Below are 19,458 nucleotides of genomic sequence, written 5' to 3' on the forward strand. Positions count from 1 at the left end.
GCTCTGATGGATGGGAAGCTGACAGTTGTGATGTCAGCCTGCCTGGTCCCTCTGGACAAGTCACGTCTCCTCCTGTGCTTCAGTCTGACAACTGGTAAACGGTGATAATACTTATTTTCTCAGCTGGGCTTTGGAATGTTCCTTATTAATATTTATGAACAGCTCTGTTTATAATTGTGAGTAAATAAATGGAAATTGACAGTCTAAGGATACGAGTTGTCCTATTTCACACACTAAATGCAGCCACTTCTTTCTGCTTTCATTTCAAGCAAGGAAGTCAGCATCAACCTCTTCAAAAACTCTCACACCTCAAATTGAGCCCCAATTAAGAAAGGAGACAAATCTCACTGTCTTCAGGAAAGACTTTGGAAACTTCTTGCAGGTACTTCAAATGCCAAAAGATGTGGACAGTTGCCTGCTGAAGTTTATGAAATGATAAAGTATCCTGTTCTTTTCTTTTATCACTTTGAGAGGGAACATGGTGCACAAGTATTCAACAGGATTGGGGTCCTCTCACCCACTCATCTTCCAGTGACATCTGTAGTAGTTTCCCTCTTGCATTTTCCCATCCTCCTCTGTCCTCAGCTTTGACCCTGTCCTCGTCCTTGTTTCCAACTCAGCAGACAGCTGCTAGCTCACTTTTCTTAACTCATCCCTTCTGAAATTCACCGCTCATGTAACGGTAGAGCTCCTCGAGCCTCAGGTGCCTTCTGCTACCACTGCCTAAATGCAGTTCTTTCATGTAGTGGTCCTTTCACAGCACTTTTCACTCCTTCCTCTATGCAAGCTACTCCACAAGGACCAGAAAACAAAGTTTCTTTTTCTGAAGGGAGCTGTCCTGAACAGTGCTTTCATCATCCAGGTCACCCATCAAACACTCACCCGCCTGCAATATTCCCTACGTAACTCAAGCACTTATTTAAAGACACTGCTTCTGAATGCAGCGTATTTCACATTACAGGCATCGACATCAGGGCTCAGAAGACCTGTCTGCTGGTTCTGCTTTGGCTTCATGATGGCTCACTGAGTTTGGGGAAATGGTTCATATTGCCCCCCTCAGTTTCCCCATCTGTAAAAAAAATCATGGCTGTTGAATCTAAATGCTTAAAAGTAACTTTCTGGAAAGAAAGCACTGCTTAGAAAATGGCTTTTGAACAACAAGGATGTCAGTGCTGCATAACTATCAGACATGCTGATAGCATGTACTTCTGATGTTAGCTGATGTATTTTCACCTTTCCCTGAATTACTGGGCTAACTGGCCCTTGAGGATGGCTCCGTCCTCTAACACAAGAGGTTGTGCTGACAAGCAATGGATGATCTGTGAAGCTGCTGAGATGCTGCCTGCCAAGAGGCCATGATTCAAGGGTCCAACCAAAGGGAGGTAGCTTCACAAAGTGACTTGCTTCCAGACCCGCCATGTATTTTAACTGCCCATGATAATGTGCTGTGCACATCACAACAGAGAGCTGGTAACATGCTTGTGATCACAAGTTAAATAGGCTAAATGCATCACTGACACCTCAAACTGATTCCAGCCTTGACACTCGTTGCTTCAAGAGGTTTTAGAGGTGTTTGTAGTGCAGTTCAGAGTGGGTTGGAAATGGATGAACAGAAACAAAGGCAACAAATATCTACAGCCAAGCCTTAAAAGAGCGATAATACAAATAAATAAAAAAAAAAATAAAATAGGAAAGCCAAGAGTAAGTTAAAAGAGAAAAAGAAAACAGACTGGAGAAGCAAACTGGAGATGCTTGATAGGATGCTTGTGCTGATGGAAGAGGCTGTAAGAACTAATGGGTGAGAGGCTGACATGACACAGCTCTTCTACTTTTGCCTCTCTTTTCCTTCCTGAGCTGCAGCCCAAGTTTGTGGACACCAAAGGGCTCACACCCATTATGCCAGGTGCCAGAGCAAGGGATTTCAGCACACTTGAGATCTCTGCGGATCTTACAGGGTTCTGGTTGTTGTTCTTCACCCATGCTGTCAAAAGCCCGAGTTGATGAATTGCTGTGAGCACAGCACAGCATTGACTTCGCCTCAGATCCACCTCCGAGCTTTCTCCATGCTATGCACTCCTTTCCTCTCTCCCTGATGGGATCTTCTCTCCTTTCTCCATACACCAGCACCATTCCACCACCCATGGATCCTTCTGTTCAGCACAACGGGCAGCTGGAAAAAGCACCTGGCACCTGTCTGCCCTACATTAGCATGGGAGTGCTTTAGTGCCCATGCTGTCAGGAGATGTCAGGGAGTTAAATTGCACAAGACAGCCACTGATGGATTATGGCACCCAAAATTAACAAGAGGGATATTTATATTTTCGCTGCCGAAGCTCTGGAATGAGTCCCTTCTTGTTTGGCAGCACTCCCCCAGAATTGCATTAGAAAGCTGCTGAAGGCTAAGGCAGATGCTTGCAGAAAGCAAGTGCTGGCTCTGTTTACTAGGTAGTTACTCTCACTCGGAGGAATTCAGCCAGCCGCTTTGATCTTAAAGGTGACACCATTATTTTTCTGCTCTCCTGAAAGTGAGTTCAGCTTTGGCCCCTTTGTCAAATAGTTCTATTTGAGAACCACAGCTTTCTTGGGCTGAGTCACTCTGAGCCTGTTCTTCTCTAGTCCTGGGCCACATTTGCAAATGATTTTGGTCATTTCCTATCTGGAAAAACCCTGGCAGAGCTCTCTGGTGGCAAAGTCTGAACAAGAAAGTACGTGGTGGCTCAGTAAAATCACTGCGGTGCCATATGTGGAAGGATGCTGAGAGCAGCTTGCAGAGTGGGGGCTGCATTAGCAGCTCGAGTCTGATCAGCAGCCTGGTCTGTGCTGAGCCATGGGCAGTGACACTGAGCTTGTTCCTTGTGACCAGAGCTGGGAGATGTGACGGCCACCATCGAGCCAGCTCCTCGCATCCAGCCCTGTATTATCTTCCTCTCCTGCTGCTCAAAGCACGAGCTCAGCAGGCATTTTAATTTTAACAAGCAACTGTAAGCAAGAGTAGTTTTAACCCATGAATTTGCAGCTCGAGGCAGAAACTCTCCCTGGCTGCAGGGAGCTGCAATGCGAAGCTGCAGAACTGCTCATAGACCTGATGGCCTGGAGGACCTCATGTCCCCAAGGACAGAACACCACGTCCCCATGGGCAGTACGCTGTGTCCCCATGGGCAGAACATTGTGTCCCCTTGGGCAGGACAAACCTTCACCACCTCCCTCACCTGGGGCATTTCTCCCACCCACAGGGCTGGTGCTGGCTCCATTCCTGACCGCCCCTTGGCAGTCAGCAAACAGCCCTGGGGGCAGACACCATGCAACCTTGCTTGTGGGAGTATTTTCTGTTTGGCTGCATTGCTAATGCCACCCTAATTACTTAGGAAAAATCCTTAATCAAAATCACATTTATGGAGGTAATGAGCAAATAGGTCAAGGAGAGCAATGTCTGCTTTACAAACAGGAGCCGCTTCTTTGAGCATCTGCAAAGCTGGCTGCCTTGAAGGACCATTGGGGAAGGATGGGACTGTGGTCCAAGCCACATCAGAAGTGCAAACTTCCCGAGCAAGAGAGCCCTCCTGGGAACTGCATGCACTGGGGATGCTGCAGCACACACCTCAGAGCACTGATTCACAAAGCACACGGTGCTGCTCAGCCATCCAGGAGCTCACTGCTTGCAAGGAGAGGCCATAAGTCTCTGGCCCAGAGGCCTTGATGGAAAGGCAGCTGATGAAGCTATCCTGATTCTCAGAGAGGTGCGATTAGTTGGAGACTTGGACAGCCTGAGCTACTGCAAATACAGAGCACATGTTCTGCAAGACGTCTCATTTTGAACAACTGAATACAAAGAGGAAGTCAGAACTACTGCAGCATAAATCCCCATTGAGGTGCTCAGCATTCCTGTGCTGTGGACCAACAGGACGGCCTCCCTTGGAAATCTTTTTGTTAGGTGATTGGCTCCATCCAGTAAAGTCCAAGCTGTCACATGTGAGAGTTCAGAATAAACCCACATCACACACAACCCTTTGTCACCACACCACACATCTTTTCTAGATCACTCAAAAGCACACTGAGCAGCACATATCTCTGAACAGATCTAGCACTCCAATAACGCTCACCCCATGTAAAACCTGACGGGTTATCCTCATTCATTGCCTTCTATCCTTTCATCTCCTCTTAATTCTTGAGAAGCCCTTTCCTCCTACCCCATGGTATTTGCAAGCACTGCTGATGAAAGACCTCACTGACAATTTCTGAAGGAAAATGTCTGCACTGCATTGACAGAACCACTTCCATCACCTGTCAGTCACACCTTCGCAGTGTGCCGGCAGACTCACAATGCACACCTTCCTTTCACAAAAGCCATCTCAACTCTTTTGCCTCATTTTATTGTAATCCCTCGCAGCGCACCTGCTCTGCCAGCTCGTCTTTCACCTTCCCAGCATCATCTCTAAAGACTTTCTATAGACAAGCATTGCATTCACCTCCTTCCTCTCATCCAGCACAAAGGCTGATTAAATGGTTACAGCAAACTCCTTAAAAATCGCTTCTCTTTCTGTACAGAACATCAGTGGCCCTTTAGTGTCATGGAGCCTTCAGAAGCAGCCCCTGCACCATCAGTACGTGGGAATCTCCCGTCCCTCCGCTGCACAGAACATCAGTTCAGATTTCATCAAGCCAACAGTTTTGTCTTCCTTGAAAATCCTCCTGTTTTGAAGACACACACTGCCTCAGTTCTCCAGCAATACTGCATGCCCCAAACATGTTACTTGCTATAAAATTACTCTGTTTTGCTTTTGGGGACAGTTCTCCAAGCATGGCATCACCAACACTAATCATGAATTCTGAGAAAAATTGGAAAAGATCCTTGGTGTCCTGCTTCTTTGGAAAAACTTCTTTGGGAACCCCCTTGGTCTCCATTCCATATCTCACTCCAGTAAAGGTAACCCAAGACATCAGACAAAAGAAAAAAATCACACATGTTTCTGGTATCAAACCCCCTTTTGTTTGGCAGAGGGAAAGTCCCTGCATCATGCATCAGAGCTGCCTGGGAACAGAGCTCCCTGCAGTAGAGCTGGAGGTACTGTCCTGATCCCAACACCAAGAGCAATCCTGGATTGGAACCTCTCCCACTCTGATGGTAAGAAGCATTCTGAGATGGGAGGCCACAGATTGGGCCAGCCTCCATCTCCTGGTTGCTTGCCATGGATGTCCTCACCAGCAGGGTGGAGGGTTTTTTGGTAATTAAAAGTGCCCCAGGAAAGCCTGAGTGCCTGATTTATGGAGGGCAGTGCAATTAGCCTCATACACAATTCAAGACTGTAAATCATGAAGGGCTGGCTGGCAGCAGACAGTGAAACATTAATGATCTTACAGCTGTTCAAAGGTAAATATTTCATTAGCTCCACCAAGTACGATTGTGACAATTATGTTAAGCCCATGTTCACAGGTGTCATCCTGCAACTTAACGCAACGCTGGGACCACATCTGTGTGAGCAGAGCTAAATCCCTGTGGCATGACTGGACAGTTGGGTTCTGTCAGCTCCTAAGAAAGCACATATGCCTTTGAATTTGGACACACACAGACATGTGGTGACAGCAGAAAGGTGAGGATGAGAGTGAAAGAGCAACATTTGTACTTCTGTGCAGAAAGCAGCACAGGATGTCCCTCAGTGCCAAAGGCAGGGAAGCAGCTCTTTGCCTCGAGGTTATGAACACTGAAGAAATCCAATCATAGGAGAACTAAATGCATCAAAATCATGGGGTTCTCCTACAGAAAAGAACCAGACCTTTGCTGCTGGCCCCTTGCTCCTCTGGCCACTAAGCTGCACAAATTGATAGCAGCAGGACCCACTCGTTGTGCCATCTGCTCACTTCTGATGGAACATACTGTCTGGGTAAGTTTGCTATCACTGGTGCTGGTGCTCCTCACCTGCCCTGCCTCGGGCACTTGTACTCGTTGTTCACACTGATGCTGAACCTGTTCACACTGTGCTGAGTGTGGTGCTCACCCCCTGAGATCCTGGCTGAAAATCTCAGCAATCCTATGCAAAATGTTGATTTTTCACATTGCATCCATACAAAGCATGCTCAGATAAACAGAAACAGACAGAGGAGCTGAGACAACAGCATGGAGGGAAGGAGCAATGAAATGTGGAGTGCATAAAGTGGAGATGAGGAGGCATCTGGGAGAAACTCAATCAGATGAAATAGCAGTGTGCTGGGGCTGGAAAGCTGTGGGGTGTAGTCAGGAGTGAGTGACACAAATGGCTTTGTTTGGAACCCAGAACAAAAGGAAGCAGAACTGGAATTCAGGATGTGCACAGGAATTCAGGAATTCAGGACACAGCACAGGTAGCAGAGTCTGCAGCAGCAACACAAAGGGAAATTGGGCACAATGAGCTGCGTGCTCCTTGGGAGAGGTGCAAAGAAATGTGTCCATGGCACTGAGCACTCGGAGAGGAGGGAAAATTCAGTAAATATCATGGGTGAAATAATTTTGGAGAAGATGTTGAAAAGGAGGTTACTGTAGGACCTGAAGCCTGCTGTGAGCCTGCACAGTGGGACACAAGTTTCAACAGAAACCTTTGTGATGTTCTCAGTTATACACCACTGAGAAGTGCGTCACTGTGGGAGAGTTTAACTCCCACCTCCAGACCAGAGAAATAATACCACTGATAACAGGAAAGCTTTTTTCTGGATGCAGCAACTGACACATTTCTCCATCAGGCAGGAGGACCACCAGAGGCCATGCTGTGGGACTGGGGTTTGGCTGCGTCACGTAGACGGTCTAAACAGACTCCAACTGAAGTACAGGTGTAACATGATTGTTTGGAACACCAATGGACTAAATGGGGGTTCTGATGGAGGATAAACTGGAGATGAGCCAGCAGTGTGCTCTTGCAGCCCAGAAAGCCAATGGTATCCTGGGGTGCATCAGCAGAGGGCTGGCAGTGGGCAGGGAGGGGACTGTCCCTCTCTGCTCTGCCTTCATGAGGCCCCATCTGGAGCACTGTGTCCAGACCTGGAGCTTCCAGCACAAGAAAGATGAGGAGCTGTAGGAGGGATGCAGAGGAGGGCCATGAAGGTGCTCAGATGATGCTCCTCTTCTATTAATAAAGAGAGCTGGGACGCTCAGCTGGAGAAGAAAAGGCTCCAGGAGAGCCTTACCGTGGCCTTCAGTGCCTCAAGGAGCCTACGGGACAGCTGGAGAGGGACTCTGTAAGGAAGTGTGGTGACAGGACAAAGGATATTGGCTTTAAACTTACAGAAGGAAGATTTAGGTTAGATGTTAGGTGAAAATTCTTTACTCAGAGCGTGGTGAGACCCTGGCACTGCTGCCCAGATCTATGGGTGCCCCACTCCTGGAGGTGCCCAAGGCATGGATAGGTCCTGGGCAGCCTGAGCTGGGGGGCAGCCAGTCCACAGCAGGGGTGGGAATTAGATATCTTTAAGGTCCTTTCCAAGGTCTGTAATTCTACAATTCTGTGATTAACCCAGATTTTAGTTCTGCCCTCTGCCACAGCAGAGAGACTGAGGGCAAAAAGGAAAGGACATGAAGGTAGGTATGTTTAACAGGGAGGCTCGTCTTCCACCTTAGCATCTTCAGTCAAGTAGCACCTGCACTCCTCTCAGGTCATCCCTGTACTTCACAGATGCTTATGAGTAGCATGACCCACACAGCAAGCAGCTTCAGAATGAAGAGGACATGAGCTAAACCAGTACACTGCAGCACTGCTAGCACCAGGCACTGATGTGATGCAGTGAGGGCACTCAGAAGCCTGAGAAGTGGGGTGAAAAGCTCTGAGATCCACAGTGCTCAGCCCCAGGGCAGCTGAGGGATTCCTCGGAGCTGACAGCAGCTGGAGCCACCTGAGTGCATCCTGCACACAAAGAGCCCTTTCAACTTCCCTTCCCCTGCCTGCTTCCTGATCACTGAATACATTAATATTTAAGTGGGATTTAGTAGAAACACTTGTTCTGCTGAGCTGGGCAACGTGGATGTACACTCTTTGTCTATGATTTCCAGTAGCCTGAGAACTTCCGTGTGCCTAATACTGCATTTAGTGTACAGCATGGACACCTCATCACCCTTCTTGCATCCTTTAGCTAACACGAGGGCTAATTCCTCTCAAACTTCCCTGAAGACAGCTATAAAGGCCGTAGCACTGCTTGCTACAAGGGTGCAGGTAGGTGTCTGAATTCTGAGTGCAGGCTGCCTGCATGAGGAGTAAAGAGATTTGTTGTATGGTTCCAGGATTGATTTGGATTTCACATTCCTCTGGCAAACAAGATGCAGTCAGTATAGCTGCACCCAGCCTGTGGAGCTTGCTGAGAAATGATTTCTTGGTAGGAAAAACTGTGGATCCAGGGAAAAGAGATGTGAGATGAAAGGCAGTGCCACAGAGGCTGCATTCCTGCAGTTTGGAGATATTGGGTAGGAAGACACACGCCTGGGAACGAATATTTATCTTACTGCCTTTTCAGCATGCTTATTCCAGGCACTGGTGCACTGGTCTGTGACTGGCAGTAAATGAACATCATCTGTGGGGTTTGTTTTGCAGAGCAACAGTTATCCATAGGAGTGATTTAGCGCAGGAAGATAGAGGTGCTGGCACAGCTGACAAGCCAGGGACAGATTTGGGAAGGAAGATGGCAAAAGGCCATCCCCATGCATTGGAATTATTTTCCTGGGAAGGGTTTGATGAGATGTGAGCTACACTATTTGCTAATGTTGCAGCATAAGCCTTGTCCAAAACCCAGGAGTCAGAAGGGATCTTTCCATTAGCTTCCCTGATTGTAAGTAGGATTGTGACAGATGTACTCCCATTTCCTTTCTGCTCAAATATTTTAAATCAATCAGAAAGAGCAGTTACATTTGTCCTTTTATGGAGAAGGGGATCATTCCTTCTTAAGTATGCCCATATAAATAGCCACAGGGGAGTCCTTCCAGCTACCTGAAACAAGTAGGATGGTCTGAGGGTAATAAAGCTTCCAAGCAGAGGAAGGGAGGCAAGATGCACGAATTCCCTGAGCTGCACACACACGGCTGGTTTGCCAGAAGGAACAGGGATTTGCACGACGATAAAAGCTGTTTGCAGCCAACAATAAAAGCTGCCTCCAGATCCTCAATGTGAGCCAAACCTCCCTGCTGTCATTCAATCCAGAAACGCTTTCCCGCTGAAAGCCTTCAGAAAACAGCCCTGGAGTATCACAGAAGGTGGGAATACCCACTGCCTTGTGTACATTCCAGCTGAAAGGAATGGGGGGCAGCCCTGCAGACGTTCCTCATTCATTGCTTTGGCTGAGCAGAGCTTGAGACAGGGCAGTAAGGGAGAACAGGCAAAACTTCTAAGGATTCAGATGACCAAAACCACAAATCCGCTAGGTTTTCAATGTGGTGAGCAATATCTTCTGCTGCAGATGCTTCCACTTCCCTTAATAAAATATTCTGAAACTTATTTTTACACCTTTGTATGCTGAGCTGGAAGACTTCCATGGCCACGATGGCCCTAAACTGCTGGGAGGGAACTGGGATGGACACTATGGAACTGAGATGTTAACTGGGATGGGCACTATAGAACTGGGCTGGATGACATGGAACTGGGATGGACAGCACAGAACTGGGGTGGGAACTGGGAATGACACTCTGCAACTGTGCTGGGAACTGGGATGGACACCACGGAACTGCTCTTCATGGAGGTGGTGGCCAGTGGTCATCTGTGAGATCATTGCCGCTGGTGTAACGCTAGGGATAAAGGAGAAAGGGGCGCAGCTTTGCTTCAGAACATTTCTGCATCATTTTAAGGCAGCAAAGCCAGCTGGGCAGTAAAAAAAAAAAATAAATGGAAGCTGATGAAAGCAGAGCAGAGATTGAGTCACAATATTTGGGCTGGGGTCCAGTAAGAGGGAAAGAAGAGCTTAGTGATGAAAATATGTTCTTAATTGAAGGATTGTTTCCAGCTCCTCACCTTTGTCTATAATAGCGTGATCGGATCAGCAATCATGAAATTGGAGAAAGTCAACAAGTAAAAAGTCCTTATAAAGATTTCATTCCTCACGGTGTCAAAATCAAGCACTTGCATTACTTTCTGGAGGCCAATTTAATTGTTGTCAATACAAGTTGCAAATTGGCTTTAACATTTTAAATTGATGTTTTCTCTAAACTGCTCTGATTAATGGAAGAAAGCATTGTGTTTCTGCCTTTCATCTGAAGATCTAATGCATTTTACAAACAATAATTGATCCAGCTCTACGTGTGGGGGCAGACAGGGACAAGCCAACCTGCTGCAGGAATGATTTTACCCTTTGCCAGTGCCCAGCAGCACTGCGGGATGCACAGGGCACAGCAGCAGGCTTACTTCTCTTTTTTTCCCTATGGAAAGTATTGAGAAGCTGAAAACTAGAACACTTAACTGCAAGGCACCAGTGGGGTCAAAAATGAACTCTGGAAAATTCTGGATGTGACAGCATGGAGTTGGCATGCAGGGAGGGAGGACATGGATACCTCTGCCCAGAAGCAGAGGAGCCATAGAGCTGCTTGTGAACCTGGGGCTGGAATAGGCAAGCATGCAGGTTCAAACCAAGAGGCTGGGCCTGGAGAAAAGAAAGCTGAGAGGGGATCATATCAGTGCTTATCAATATCTCGTGGGCAGCAATCAGAAGGATAGGGCCAGCCTCCTTTCAGCAGAGCCCAGGGACAGGACGAGGGGCAATGGGCACAAACTGGAACCCAGGGAGCTCCATCTGACCATGAGGAAAAGCTTCTGTGGGTGACAGAACACCAGAACAGAGGTAGTGGAATCCTTCTCTGGGGATATTCAAACCCATCTGGACACCTTCCTGTATGACCTGCAGTAAGGAACCTGCTTTGGGGGATCTCTAGAGGCCGCTCGCCACCCCTACAGTGCTGTTACTCTGTGACTCTGCGATCAGCCATCCAGATGCTCTTCCCACATTAACGCTAGAAAAGTCTGATTCAGTCAGTTTCCCCCTTCCCCATGCGTTCTGCTGTCTTGTTTTCAGCAAGCTGAGTTTCCCTGTGAGGCTTTGTTTCAAAGTAAATCTATGTGCTTAATCCTCCCTCCTGCTCACAACTTGTATTAGTCTCTCTTAAAAAAGGATGCTGTTCCCATAGTAACCTTGCATTTCTGGATATCGCTGTGGATGATAAGCACTGCCGTGCCTGGCCTTGTGGCTCTGGGACTGCACTCTGCCCAACGAATGCTAAATTCCACCAAAACACTTTTACCAGGGGCCTAATATTTATCCTGCAGCTCTAGATGTTGCTGCTGTCAGGGCTATGTGGCTCACATGAGTATCAAGACTACCCAGATCCTATATTTATTTGTGTGTATACACACACACGCACTCCACCTACCCATGTTTTTCTCCGCAGTGAAGACTTCTTTAAAAATTTCTTAAAACATTGTCACTCGTTAGCTGCTTTCATGCATGAAAGCCTGACATCAGTCAGCACAAATATTTGGAAGTGAGACACAAGATGCTGCAAACGTTGTCGCTTTTCGTTCTCCAATACACTCACCTCAACGTACATTTGCAGTGGGGATATTCTGCTGTCTCATGGGGCTTGTTAGTGGGGCAGTTTTCCCAAAGGTTCCTTTTCACTGATTACCCTAAAACTTCACAGCTTGGTGGAATGCTCGGGAGAGCAGAATAAATCAATGGCTGGAGGCAGGGGTGGGTGCAGACCCAGCCTGGTGGGGGGAGGATGGAGGCAGCTGCACGGTGCAGGGATTTGTTGCTGTTGGTGGGCAATGTGTGTTAAGTCCCTATGCTATCCACAGCTGAACAGCCCCATGGTAGCATTTCTCAAACCTCTGGCTGCAGCTGGAGGAAGAGAAGATGTCCAGAAAATGAGATAAGCAAAGAAAGAGTGCCCAATTTAACAGGACCGCTTGAAATCAGGTGGATCTCCCATGTATGAAGCTCATGAGAGGTAGCTTTGTGGCTCACTTATCTGACTCTCTGAGCCACTCCTCTCAGATTCCAAATACTTAGGTGCAAGGTGCTTGCTTTCCAGCACCAGGTATCAGAGCTCTCATTGACCACCAAGATGCAAGGCCAAAGGAGACAGGTTTGTGCTGGGGAGCTGCATGCAAAAGAAACTTCTCCAGGCACTGAGAGCAGGGTGGTGGGATCCATGCACCCAGCAGCACATGGCCAGCAGCAGGACCATGTGGTGGGGAGGCAGTGGTCCTGAGGCATAAATGACCCAGGGATAAGATTTTGGGCATTTCTTTTGAAGCCAAGGTAGTAACACTGCCTGCCTCTCTGTGATCCCTTTTCCCACCTTTTGAGATTGGCACTGCCACAAAAGGCAGGAGGGGCTCAGCTGCCCAGCACAACTGAGTGAACATCTGAGTTGTGTGACACAGTCTAACACAGCTCCTATACAGGTGAACAGCCCAGCACCCCACAGTAAAGGGGATAGCAGCCAAGTGCCCAAGCTCAGCTGCCCTGCCCCAATTCCGGCAGCACCCCCTCACCCCCACTCTCTGCTGGTCTGATCCTCCCTTTGGCAATGACATCCCAAATGCCAGGATGCTGAGTAACTCAGAATGCTCTGAGACAGAAAAAGCTGACATTTCCTGGCTGTTCAGAAAGAGCATTAACCCATTTGGGATTTTCCTGGGTGGGAAAGCTGTGGGAAGGGCTGGGGATAACCGCAACAGAGGTGTGCCTGGAGGTGGAGCAGATGGAGGAGCCTCGAGTTGCCCCATCTTCTGCAGATCCTAGAGGTTCTGGAGTTGTTTGCTTCTCTCTAGGAGTACAGTGAAAAGAAAAACCCTGTGCCTGGAACTCTCTGAGTATTTTCCAAGCAGTTTCCCTAATTCTTCTCCCCCCCTGCACCTTAACTAGCTTCTTACAATGGAGCACAGGGGCTGTAAAATGCTTCTGCAGGGACTGGGAGATCATTTTACACCTGCTTTGTATTCCCCTGAACAGCTGTAAATGACAACACAAACTGTGAAGCAGCAGGGAATTTGAACGCCTTCGACATACATTTCGACACTGATCTTTGGTAAATTAATTCAAATACTTGCTGGGGATTTGGGGGAGAAGCTGGAGGATTCGTTGAATGAATAAAGGAAGCAATCTGAAGCAGAGAGCAGCTGGAGCCCTGGGGAAGAGGAGGGATGGGGAAGGAGGAGGGGTGGACGGAATGAGACCTGGGTAACATGGAGGAGAACTGAGCCTCGGCTCACATTGCCCCTATGGGGGTGTGCATGCTGGCCACACAGCTCCTGTCCTGTGCTATGGTTGGGATGGATGCACTCCTTGTGCTGCTTTGCCTAAATTTGGTTAGAGATGTTAGCTACAATTTCCATTAAGATTAAAGGTCTCTCCTGAGCTCGTTCACTTGCAGAACAAGCTCAGAGGATGCCTCTGGGTGGAAGGCACCGCTGAAAACAGCACTCTGAATATGTACATCTCTGGAACATCCTGACTCAAATGGCTTATTAAAAGCCTTCCCAGATATATCAGGCTAATCAGAGCGTTAGGCTGTGTTGTTTGCTGCATTCAAAGCTGTAATCCTGTCTGTAGGCTGCATTTCACACCTGCAGGCACCCCCAGCCCTATGGCAGGTGAATTTTCTGTACTGGCAAATGATCTCAGCCTAGCCCCGAGGTCAGCTCTTCACCTGCACGTCTGGGGCTGGTTTCAGACCTAACTCAGCATATTCTGTTGGTGAGGTCATGTGGTATTCGGAGAATTAATAGAACAAAAGAATATAAAATTAGGCCAGACTCCCTTCTCCAAGCTCAAAAAAAAAAAAAAAAAGAAGTTTTGCATTTTCAGCCTCCTGATCCTGCAGGTAGTGAGCAGCAGCATCAGTCCGGGCACAGGTTACACCCAACTGCCCTGTGCTTGAGTAGATGACATCTCCATCACTGAAAGCACTGCACGGTGGCAGCAAGCACATGCTTGTCCTGAACTTATTTGGAGAGATTCTTCTCCCCCAGAGCTTCCCATGTCAGCCTAATGGTCCTGAGTATCCCCCTTTCTCAAGTGCATTGTATGAAGAAGTGCTGGTACAGAAGAACCAGAATGAGAGCAAGAGAAGAAAGGGCCCATGCCTGCCTGCACGGCGGTCAGTCCGACGCTGGCTGCTCACTCACCAAAGCAGTCAGAAATCTCCAATCTGACATCTCCTGCAGTTCCTTTGCTCAACTGCATTTTGGGATGAAAGCCAACCAATTCCTTGCATCCATCTTTCAGAAGGCTTTCCAGTACCCACTGGCACTGGAAATAATGGTCTAAGCTGAAATGCTACGGCAACCACAAATGCTATGGGCCATCAGCATCACTGTCACAGTGCTGCCCACACCTTCTCTGACACATCAGAGGACTGTGAACAATGCAGAAGCAATGCCACCCGTTTCAGCCATCTGCTGAACAAAGGAATGGCACCAACCTTCACAGCAGATGTCAAGAGAGGTAATGAGGCCAAGGAGAGAGCATTGGGGAAACATGATCAGAGCTTTCCTTCCAACAGCCCTAAAGGTGCAACTGTGATGGCGACACTAAAAATGCCAATAGACAGCTATAGATAGATCTTCTGTAATCTCAGCCTCATCGTACTTTACCTGTTACTCACAATAGCAAACAGGGAACTAACAGGAGGTCTGTGTGGGCTGCAGGAATGTTCCTGTCTACAGACAGCACTGTAGCTCATACTAATTAGGCGGTGCACAGCTGGAGAAGTGTGCTCTGACCCAAGCAATCTGTAGGCACAGCTTTCAGCTTCCCTTATCTGCACAACACTCCCACCACTAAAACAGCAGCGCCGTGTAAAAGCCAGGAAGAGAAATGTCAGCAGCAGCAAAGGTGGAGGGAAGAAGAGATGAACCACTCCTTGCTATCCTAAAAGGACTTCAGCTGGATTCTCAGAGGCAAGAATTTTTGGCAGGAAGCCCTACCGGCACATGGGACCAGCAAGAAGAAATGCATTTTTCTTCTGATTAACACCTGGGGAAAGTGGCAGCTGTAAGGCAGCAGGCTGAAGCCTCGAAAGCCAGCATTCTTACCAGAAGAGAATGGTCCCCATGGCAATAGTTCCCACGTTCAGGACAAAGAGCCCTACTTACTCTCTTTCCCTTCCAAAAAGCATCACTTAGATCTGAGTTCTTCTGTCTCAAATTTCAGCAAAGCAGTGCAGAACACACCTAACATCAGCCCTCCCGCCCCACTGCAGAGCTCTGATTGCTCTAAAACCACCTAAGTGAGGAGTGAGGACTCATCTCCATATCTGCCTTGGTCTTAAGCCCCGCTTTGGGCACCTGCGATGGATGGAGGCAGTGGGAGGTGGGCACTGCTCCAAAACTGCCCCAAGAACAGGCAGTGCCAGCACATCGTGCACCATGGCCATGCCCTCACAGCATTGCTCACGCTGCTTTGCTTGGACTCTGTTGCCTTGGGCACGGGCCACCTCAATTTGTCACTGTCACCCACCACCATTCTGCTCAATGACACCAAACAAGGCTGATGGCAAAATGAAGCCACGGTTTATTTAGCAGGACTTAAGGATGCTCTTTCAGTTGTAGGTTTGGAAACACCAGTTCCAAGCAAAACAAATACAAAGCTCAGTCTCAGCTTATGTATAAGAACTATGGCCCTTTCTGGTCGCTTAACCTCCCTTACTCTGGAGACCTGAGACAAAGTAAAGCCAGCAGAGCTGATGCTTCAGACCCCACTACAGTTGTGGTCTTCTTAAGCCGATTTATAGCACCAGTGAGCACTGCTTTACTTGGGTCCTACTACTGTGTGCTATTGTCTCACTCTCCACTCTCAGCTTTTTCTCATTCTCTCTTAAAAAAAAAATAAATCTTATTTTCAAAAAGCAAGGATGGATAGTGAGCCCTCTTTTACTGCCATGTTGCAGCTTAACAGCTCTCTTCTAGTTTAGCATGATCTAACCCGATCTTGTTCTCCAACTTTTCCTTCTCCCCCAACCTTAAAGATTTCAGAATTCACTCATACAATTTTCTGATTCACACAATAATCTAAGTAATCAAGCACAGTTGTGATGGAGCATTGCCCTATTCTGCAAATGAAACAGTATAAAAAAGCATTAACTGTATAGCTGTTTTATGAGCTCACAATCTTTTGTAAGTGATTAGCTCTCTGTCTCCTCTGATATATGAGAACATGTTAATAACGGACAAAGCTGAGCCAGGAACAAGTTCTTTTTGAGCAAACTACAAGAGCAAGATTTCCCTTCCCAGCTTGGCCAGGGCTCAAAGGGACAGTGAGTCCAAGTGGCTGTCCCAGGCAGATGAGATCGATGGCCCCTCCAGCTGCCAGTGGCTGTGGCAGGCTGGGCTGGAAGCAAAGTCCCTGTCCTCCCTACCTGGATTTGTGAATATTTGTGCCAGCATCCCACTGATGTACCCATTCTCTGTTCCTTGCATCTTTGGGTGCCTCTTAAGCCCTAAGAGCATCCATTGAAGCCGTCAACACCAGAGAAGACACCATTGCAGTACTGCAGTAAGCCATTCCCCCTTTCAAACCTTCCCATTTCCCTTTTATCAGCCTTGGCAGTGCACAAATGTGACATGATTCAGGCTTCCAGTATCTAGCTGGAAGCAAGGAATTCCATCTGCATCTCCACCTTCCCTGACCAATGCCTGCTCCACAACTGGAGCCAATGGGAAGAAACAAGGTGTTTGCCTCCTTGCAAGCAGTGTGTCAGAGCTGCTCTCTAGGAGAGCCTGTACCTGTTCCCTGGCCATAAATCCTCGCTTCTTGTGTTTCTCCCTGGGGCAGAAGCACACAGCCTCTCATGAGCCAGCAGACTTGCAAAAGCACCTTCCTATTGCAGACAATTCAGCTCAAGTACCATTCTCCAGTCCAACATCTCATTTCACATGTATAATTCCCTGGCATAAAAAAAAAATTGTAGAGTTCACTGGCCTCTAAGCAAAAACTGGAAAGAAAAGAAATCCTTCGGTCTTCTCAGGGAAATTATTTTGTTCCCAGTAGCAAAGGAGCCTTCCAGAGAACACAGTCACCTGGTTGTGTCTCTGTAGGGTGATGCATAGTGCAGCCCAAGCCTTCCAACAGTGACTGTAACAAGGCCATGGGAGCAGTCGGTGCCCCCAGCCACAGCCCCTCCTGCACAGAGGGGAGCACACCAAGTCCTGCAGGTCGCAGAGCAGCCCTGCTCCCCCAGAAGGGACCATCAGCAAAAGCCCTCTGATCTCTGGGTGACACAGGCCAGGAGATGCCATCCAGAAACTTCTGTGGGAAGCCGAATAGCTTGTGACTGAATGAGGGCATATCTTTGAGGCACACATCCAGTTGCAGCTGAGAGATGGGAAGTGATGGGAAGCCTACCACATCCCACTTAACGAAGACGGTCAGCAACCACCGAGGCATTGTTCTGACAATTATCAATACGTAAAGCATTAAACAAATCAGAGCCTTTTCTTTACCTAAGAGGCAAGCATTCTGCTCCACCGGGGAAATCAAGGCAATGAACAGAGTGGTTTGCCTGAGTTTACCCAGCAGGAGAACCCAGAAAAACATCTGTGTGTCTTAACCCCCAGGCCAGTGCTACTGGAAAACCTCGAGCCACTGTCCTGGACACCACCAGGGTCACCTCCCACACTGTGCTGTTGGCACACGCCTGTGGTTCACCCAAATGGAAGAGATGGGCCCCACTGTGTGGATGCCTTCCTTTTCAGCTGCTGCGTGTGGAGAGGCCAATTATGCTTTACAGCATGTGTGTTTGGCTGGAAATACACAGTGTTCTGAGCTTATTACAAGCATTCTGGTACGAGCTGAATTCATACCTCGCTGATTCAGAATTTTTAAGACGCCCAGAGAGAATAGCTACTCTGCTCAGCAAAAACCTTAAAGAATCATCACCAAGAACCCTTGCACTGCTCCGCTCTATCTGATCGCCTTGGAAAACCATTTATAATCCTAATTTTAGGTTTCAAACTCTGCTGTAGCCAAGTGTGATGTCCTGCTGACTTCTAACAAAGCATTGGCACAAGCAGCTCGGAAGGGAAAGCAGAACACAGCACTCACCTGCATTGCTTTTGGAGGTGCGCACAGGGGTGTAATGGTTTTTGGAAGATGTCCGGACTGGAGTGTTTTCTTTGGGGGAGGTATCTATGGCCGAGATAGTTTCTCTTTCACAGTGTGCTATTGGGATTGGTCCCTGCTGCCTTAAGATGTCAGCCAGAGCCCTGAGGAGAGAGAGAGAGAGGGAAAAAAAACATATTTTCACAAAACGGATGGAATGGCATTCAGCATCTCCGCCTGCAGAGCCGCTGTATGAAACCCGCAGTGCTTGGATTCCTACCATAAGCAGAAAAAAAAAAAAAACCAACAAAACAACAACAAAATCTGTCTTCAAAGCTCAGATTCTTTGTGTGTGTGAATGTCTGCTGCACGAAGTTACAGGGGGAATGGTTTTAAAGTGAGACAGGGGAGGTTTAGGTTGGATATGAGGAGGAAGTTTTCCCCCAGAGGGTGGTGAGGCACTGGAACAGGTTGCCCAAGGAGGCTGTGGATGCCCCATCCCTGCAGGCATTCAAGGCCAGGCTGGATGTGGTTCTGGGCAGCCTGGGCTGCTGGTTGGCGACCTGCACACAGCAGGGGCTTGGAACCAGATGATGTTTGTGGTCCTTTTCAATCCAGGCCATTCTGTGATTCTATGGTTTACTTGGCTATTGTTGGTCTAAGACTGAATCACACAACAAGTCCAGTCCCCACTCTCCATACTTGCAGTCCCCACTCTCCATAAATCCATAAATCCATAAATAGCTTTTCCTGCTCGTACCTCAATACATAGCACTGATGGAAGTGGGTTTCTCAGAGCAGAAAAAGCAGTCCATAAGAAAAGAACTAAAAACATTTTCATGGGTTAATGTTTCCCATTGTTAGCTATTTGTCCATTAGAGACTCCTTTAATGGTTCTAAGGTCTCACTGCTATTCCCCAAGAAAAGAAATGTCACAGAATTCAGCAGCATCCAACATTTTCCCCTTGGATGGGTGGAGACTCAAAGATTTTTTTCCCTGTGAATATCACAGACACAGTGGAACAATCATAGAGTGAAATGCACTGATTTTCCCAGTGTAACCACAAGCTATCTCTTGAGCCAGGAAAAGGGGAAGGGGGTGGCTTGTGTGGATTGTAAGGGACAGGGGCATTTTAAAATGATGGAGTTTGAAAGGTTCCTTTCTCCTGGCAGAGGGAATCTGCCTAATGTCACCTCAAGGAACCAAGAAAGGAGAAATTCCTTCACTGCACATTGATGAGAATGATTATGGTGTTGCTCATACCCTCTAGCATTCCTTAAACGATGTATTTCTGGTCTTTTATGTAAGAAATAGTGTAGGACCCGAGACTGTTCCATTTTCCAAATCATTTCCCTTACAGGCTGCCATCCTTGTACATAATGAATCGCAACACTAATGTGCACTACCAAAGGAACTCC

The 19,458-nt window shown here is 47.8% G+C and overlaps 1 protein-coding gene across 1 annotated transcript in view; it reads right to left on the bottom strand.

Moving 5' to 3' along the window:
• Positions 1-19,458, bottom strand: part of SHISA6 (shisa family member 6) — a 213,494-nt gene that overhangs the window by 182,380 nt on the left and 11,656 nt on the right. The window contains exon 2 of the mRNA XM_042833341.1: positions 18,043-18,203. Coding sequence (XP_042689275.1) covers positions 18,043-18,203 — 161 coding nt within the window. The remainder of the gene's footprint in view (positions 1-18,042; positions 18,204-19,458) is intronic.

Source organism: Centrocercus urophasianus, unplaced genomic scaffold (genome assembly GCF_019232065.1).
Source record: "Centrocercus urophasianus isolate 14NV4802_14NV808 unplaced genomic scaffold, USGS_Curo_1.0 seq_41, whole genome shotgun sequence".
Classification (NCBI taxonomy): Eukaryota; Metazoa; Chordata; class Aves; order Galliformes; family Phasianidae; genus Centrocercus; species Centrocercus urophasianus.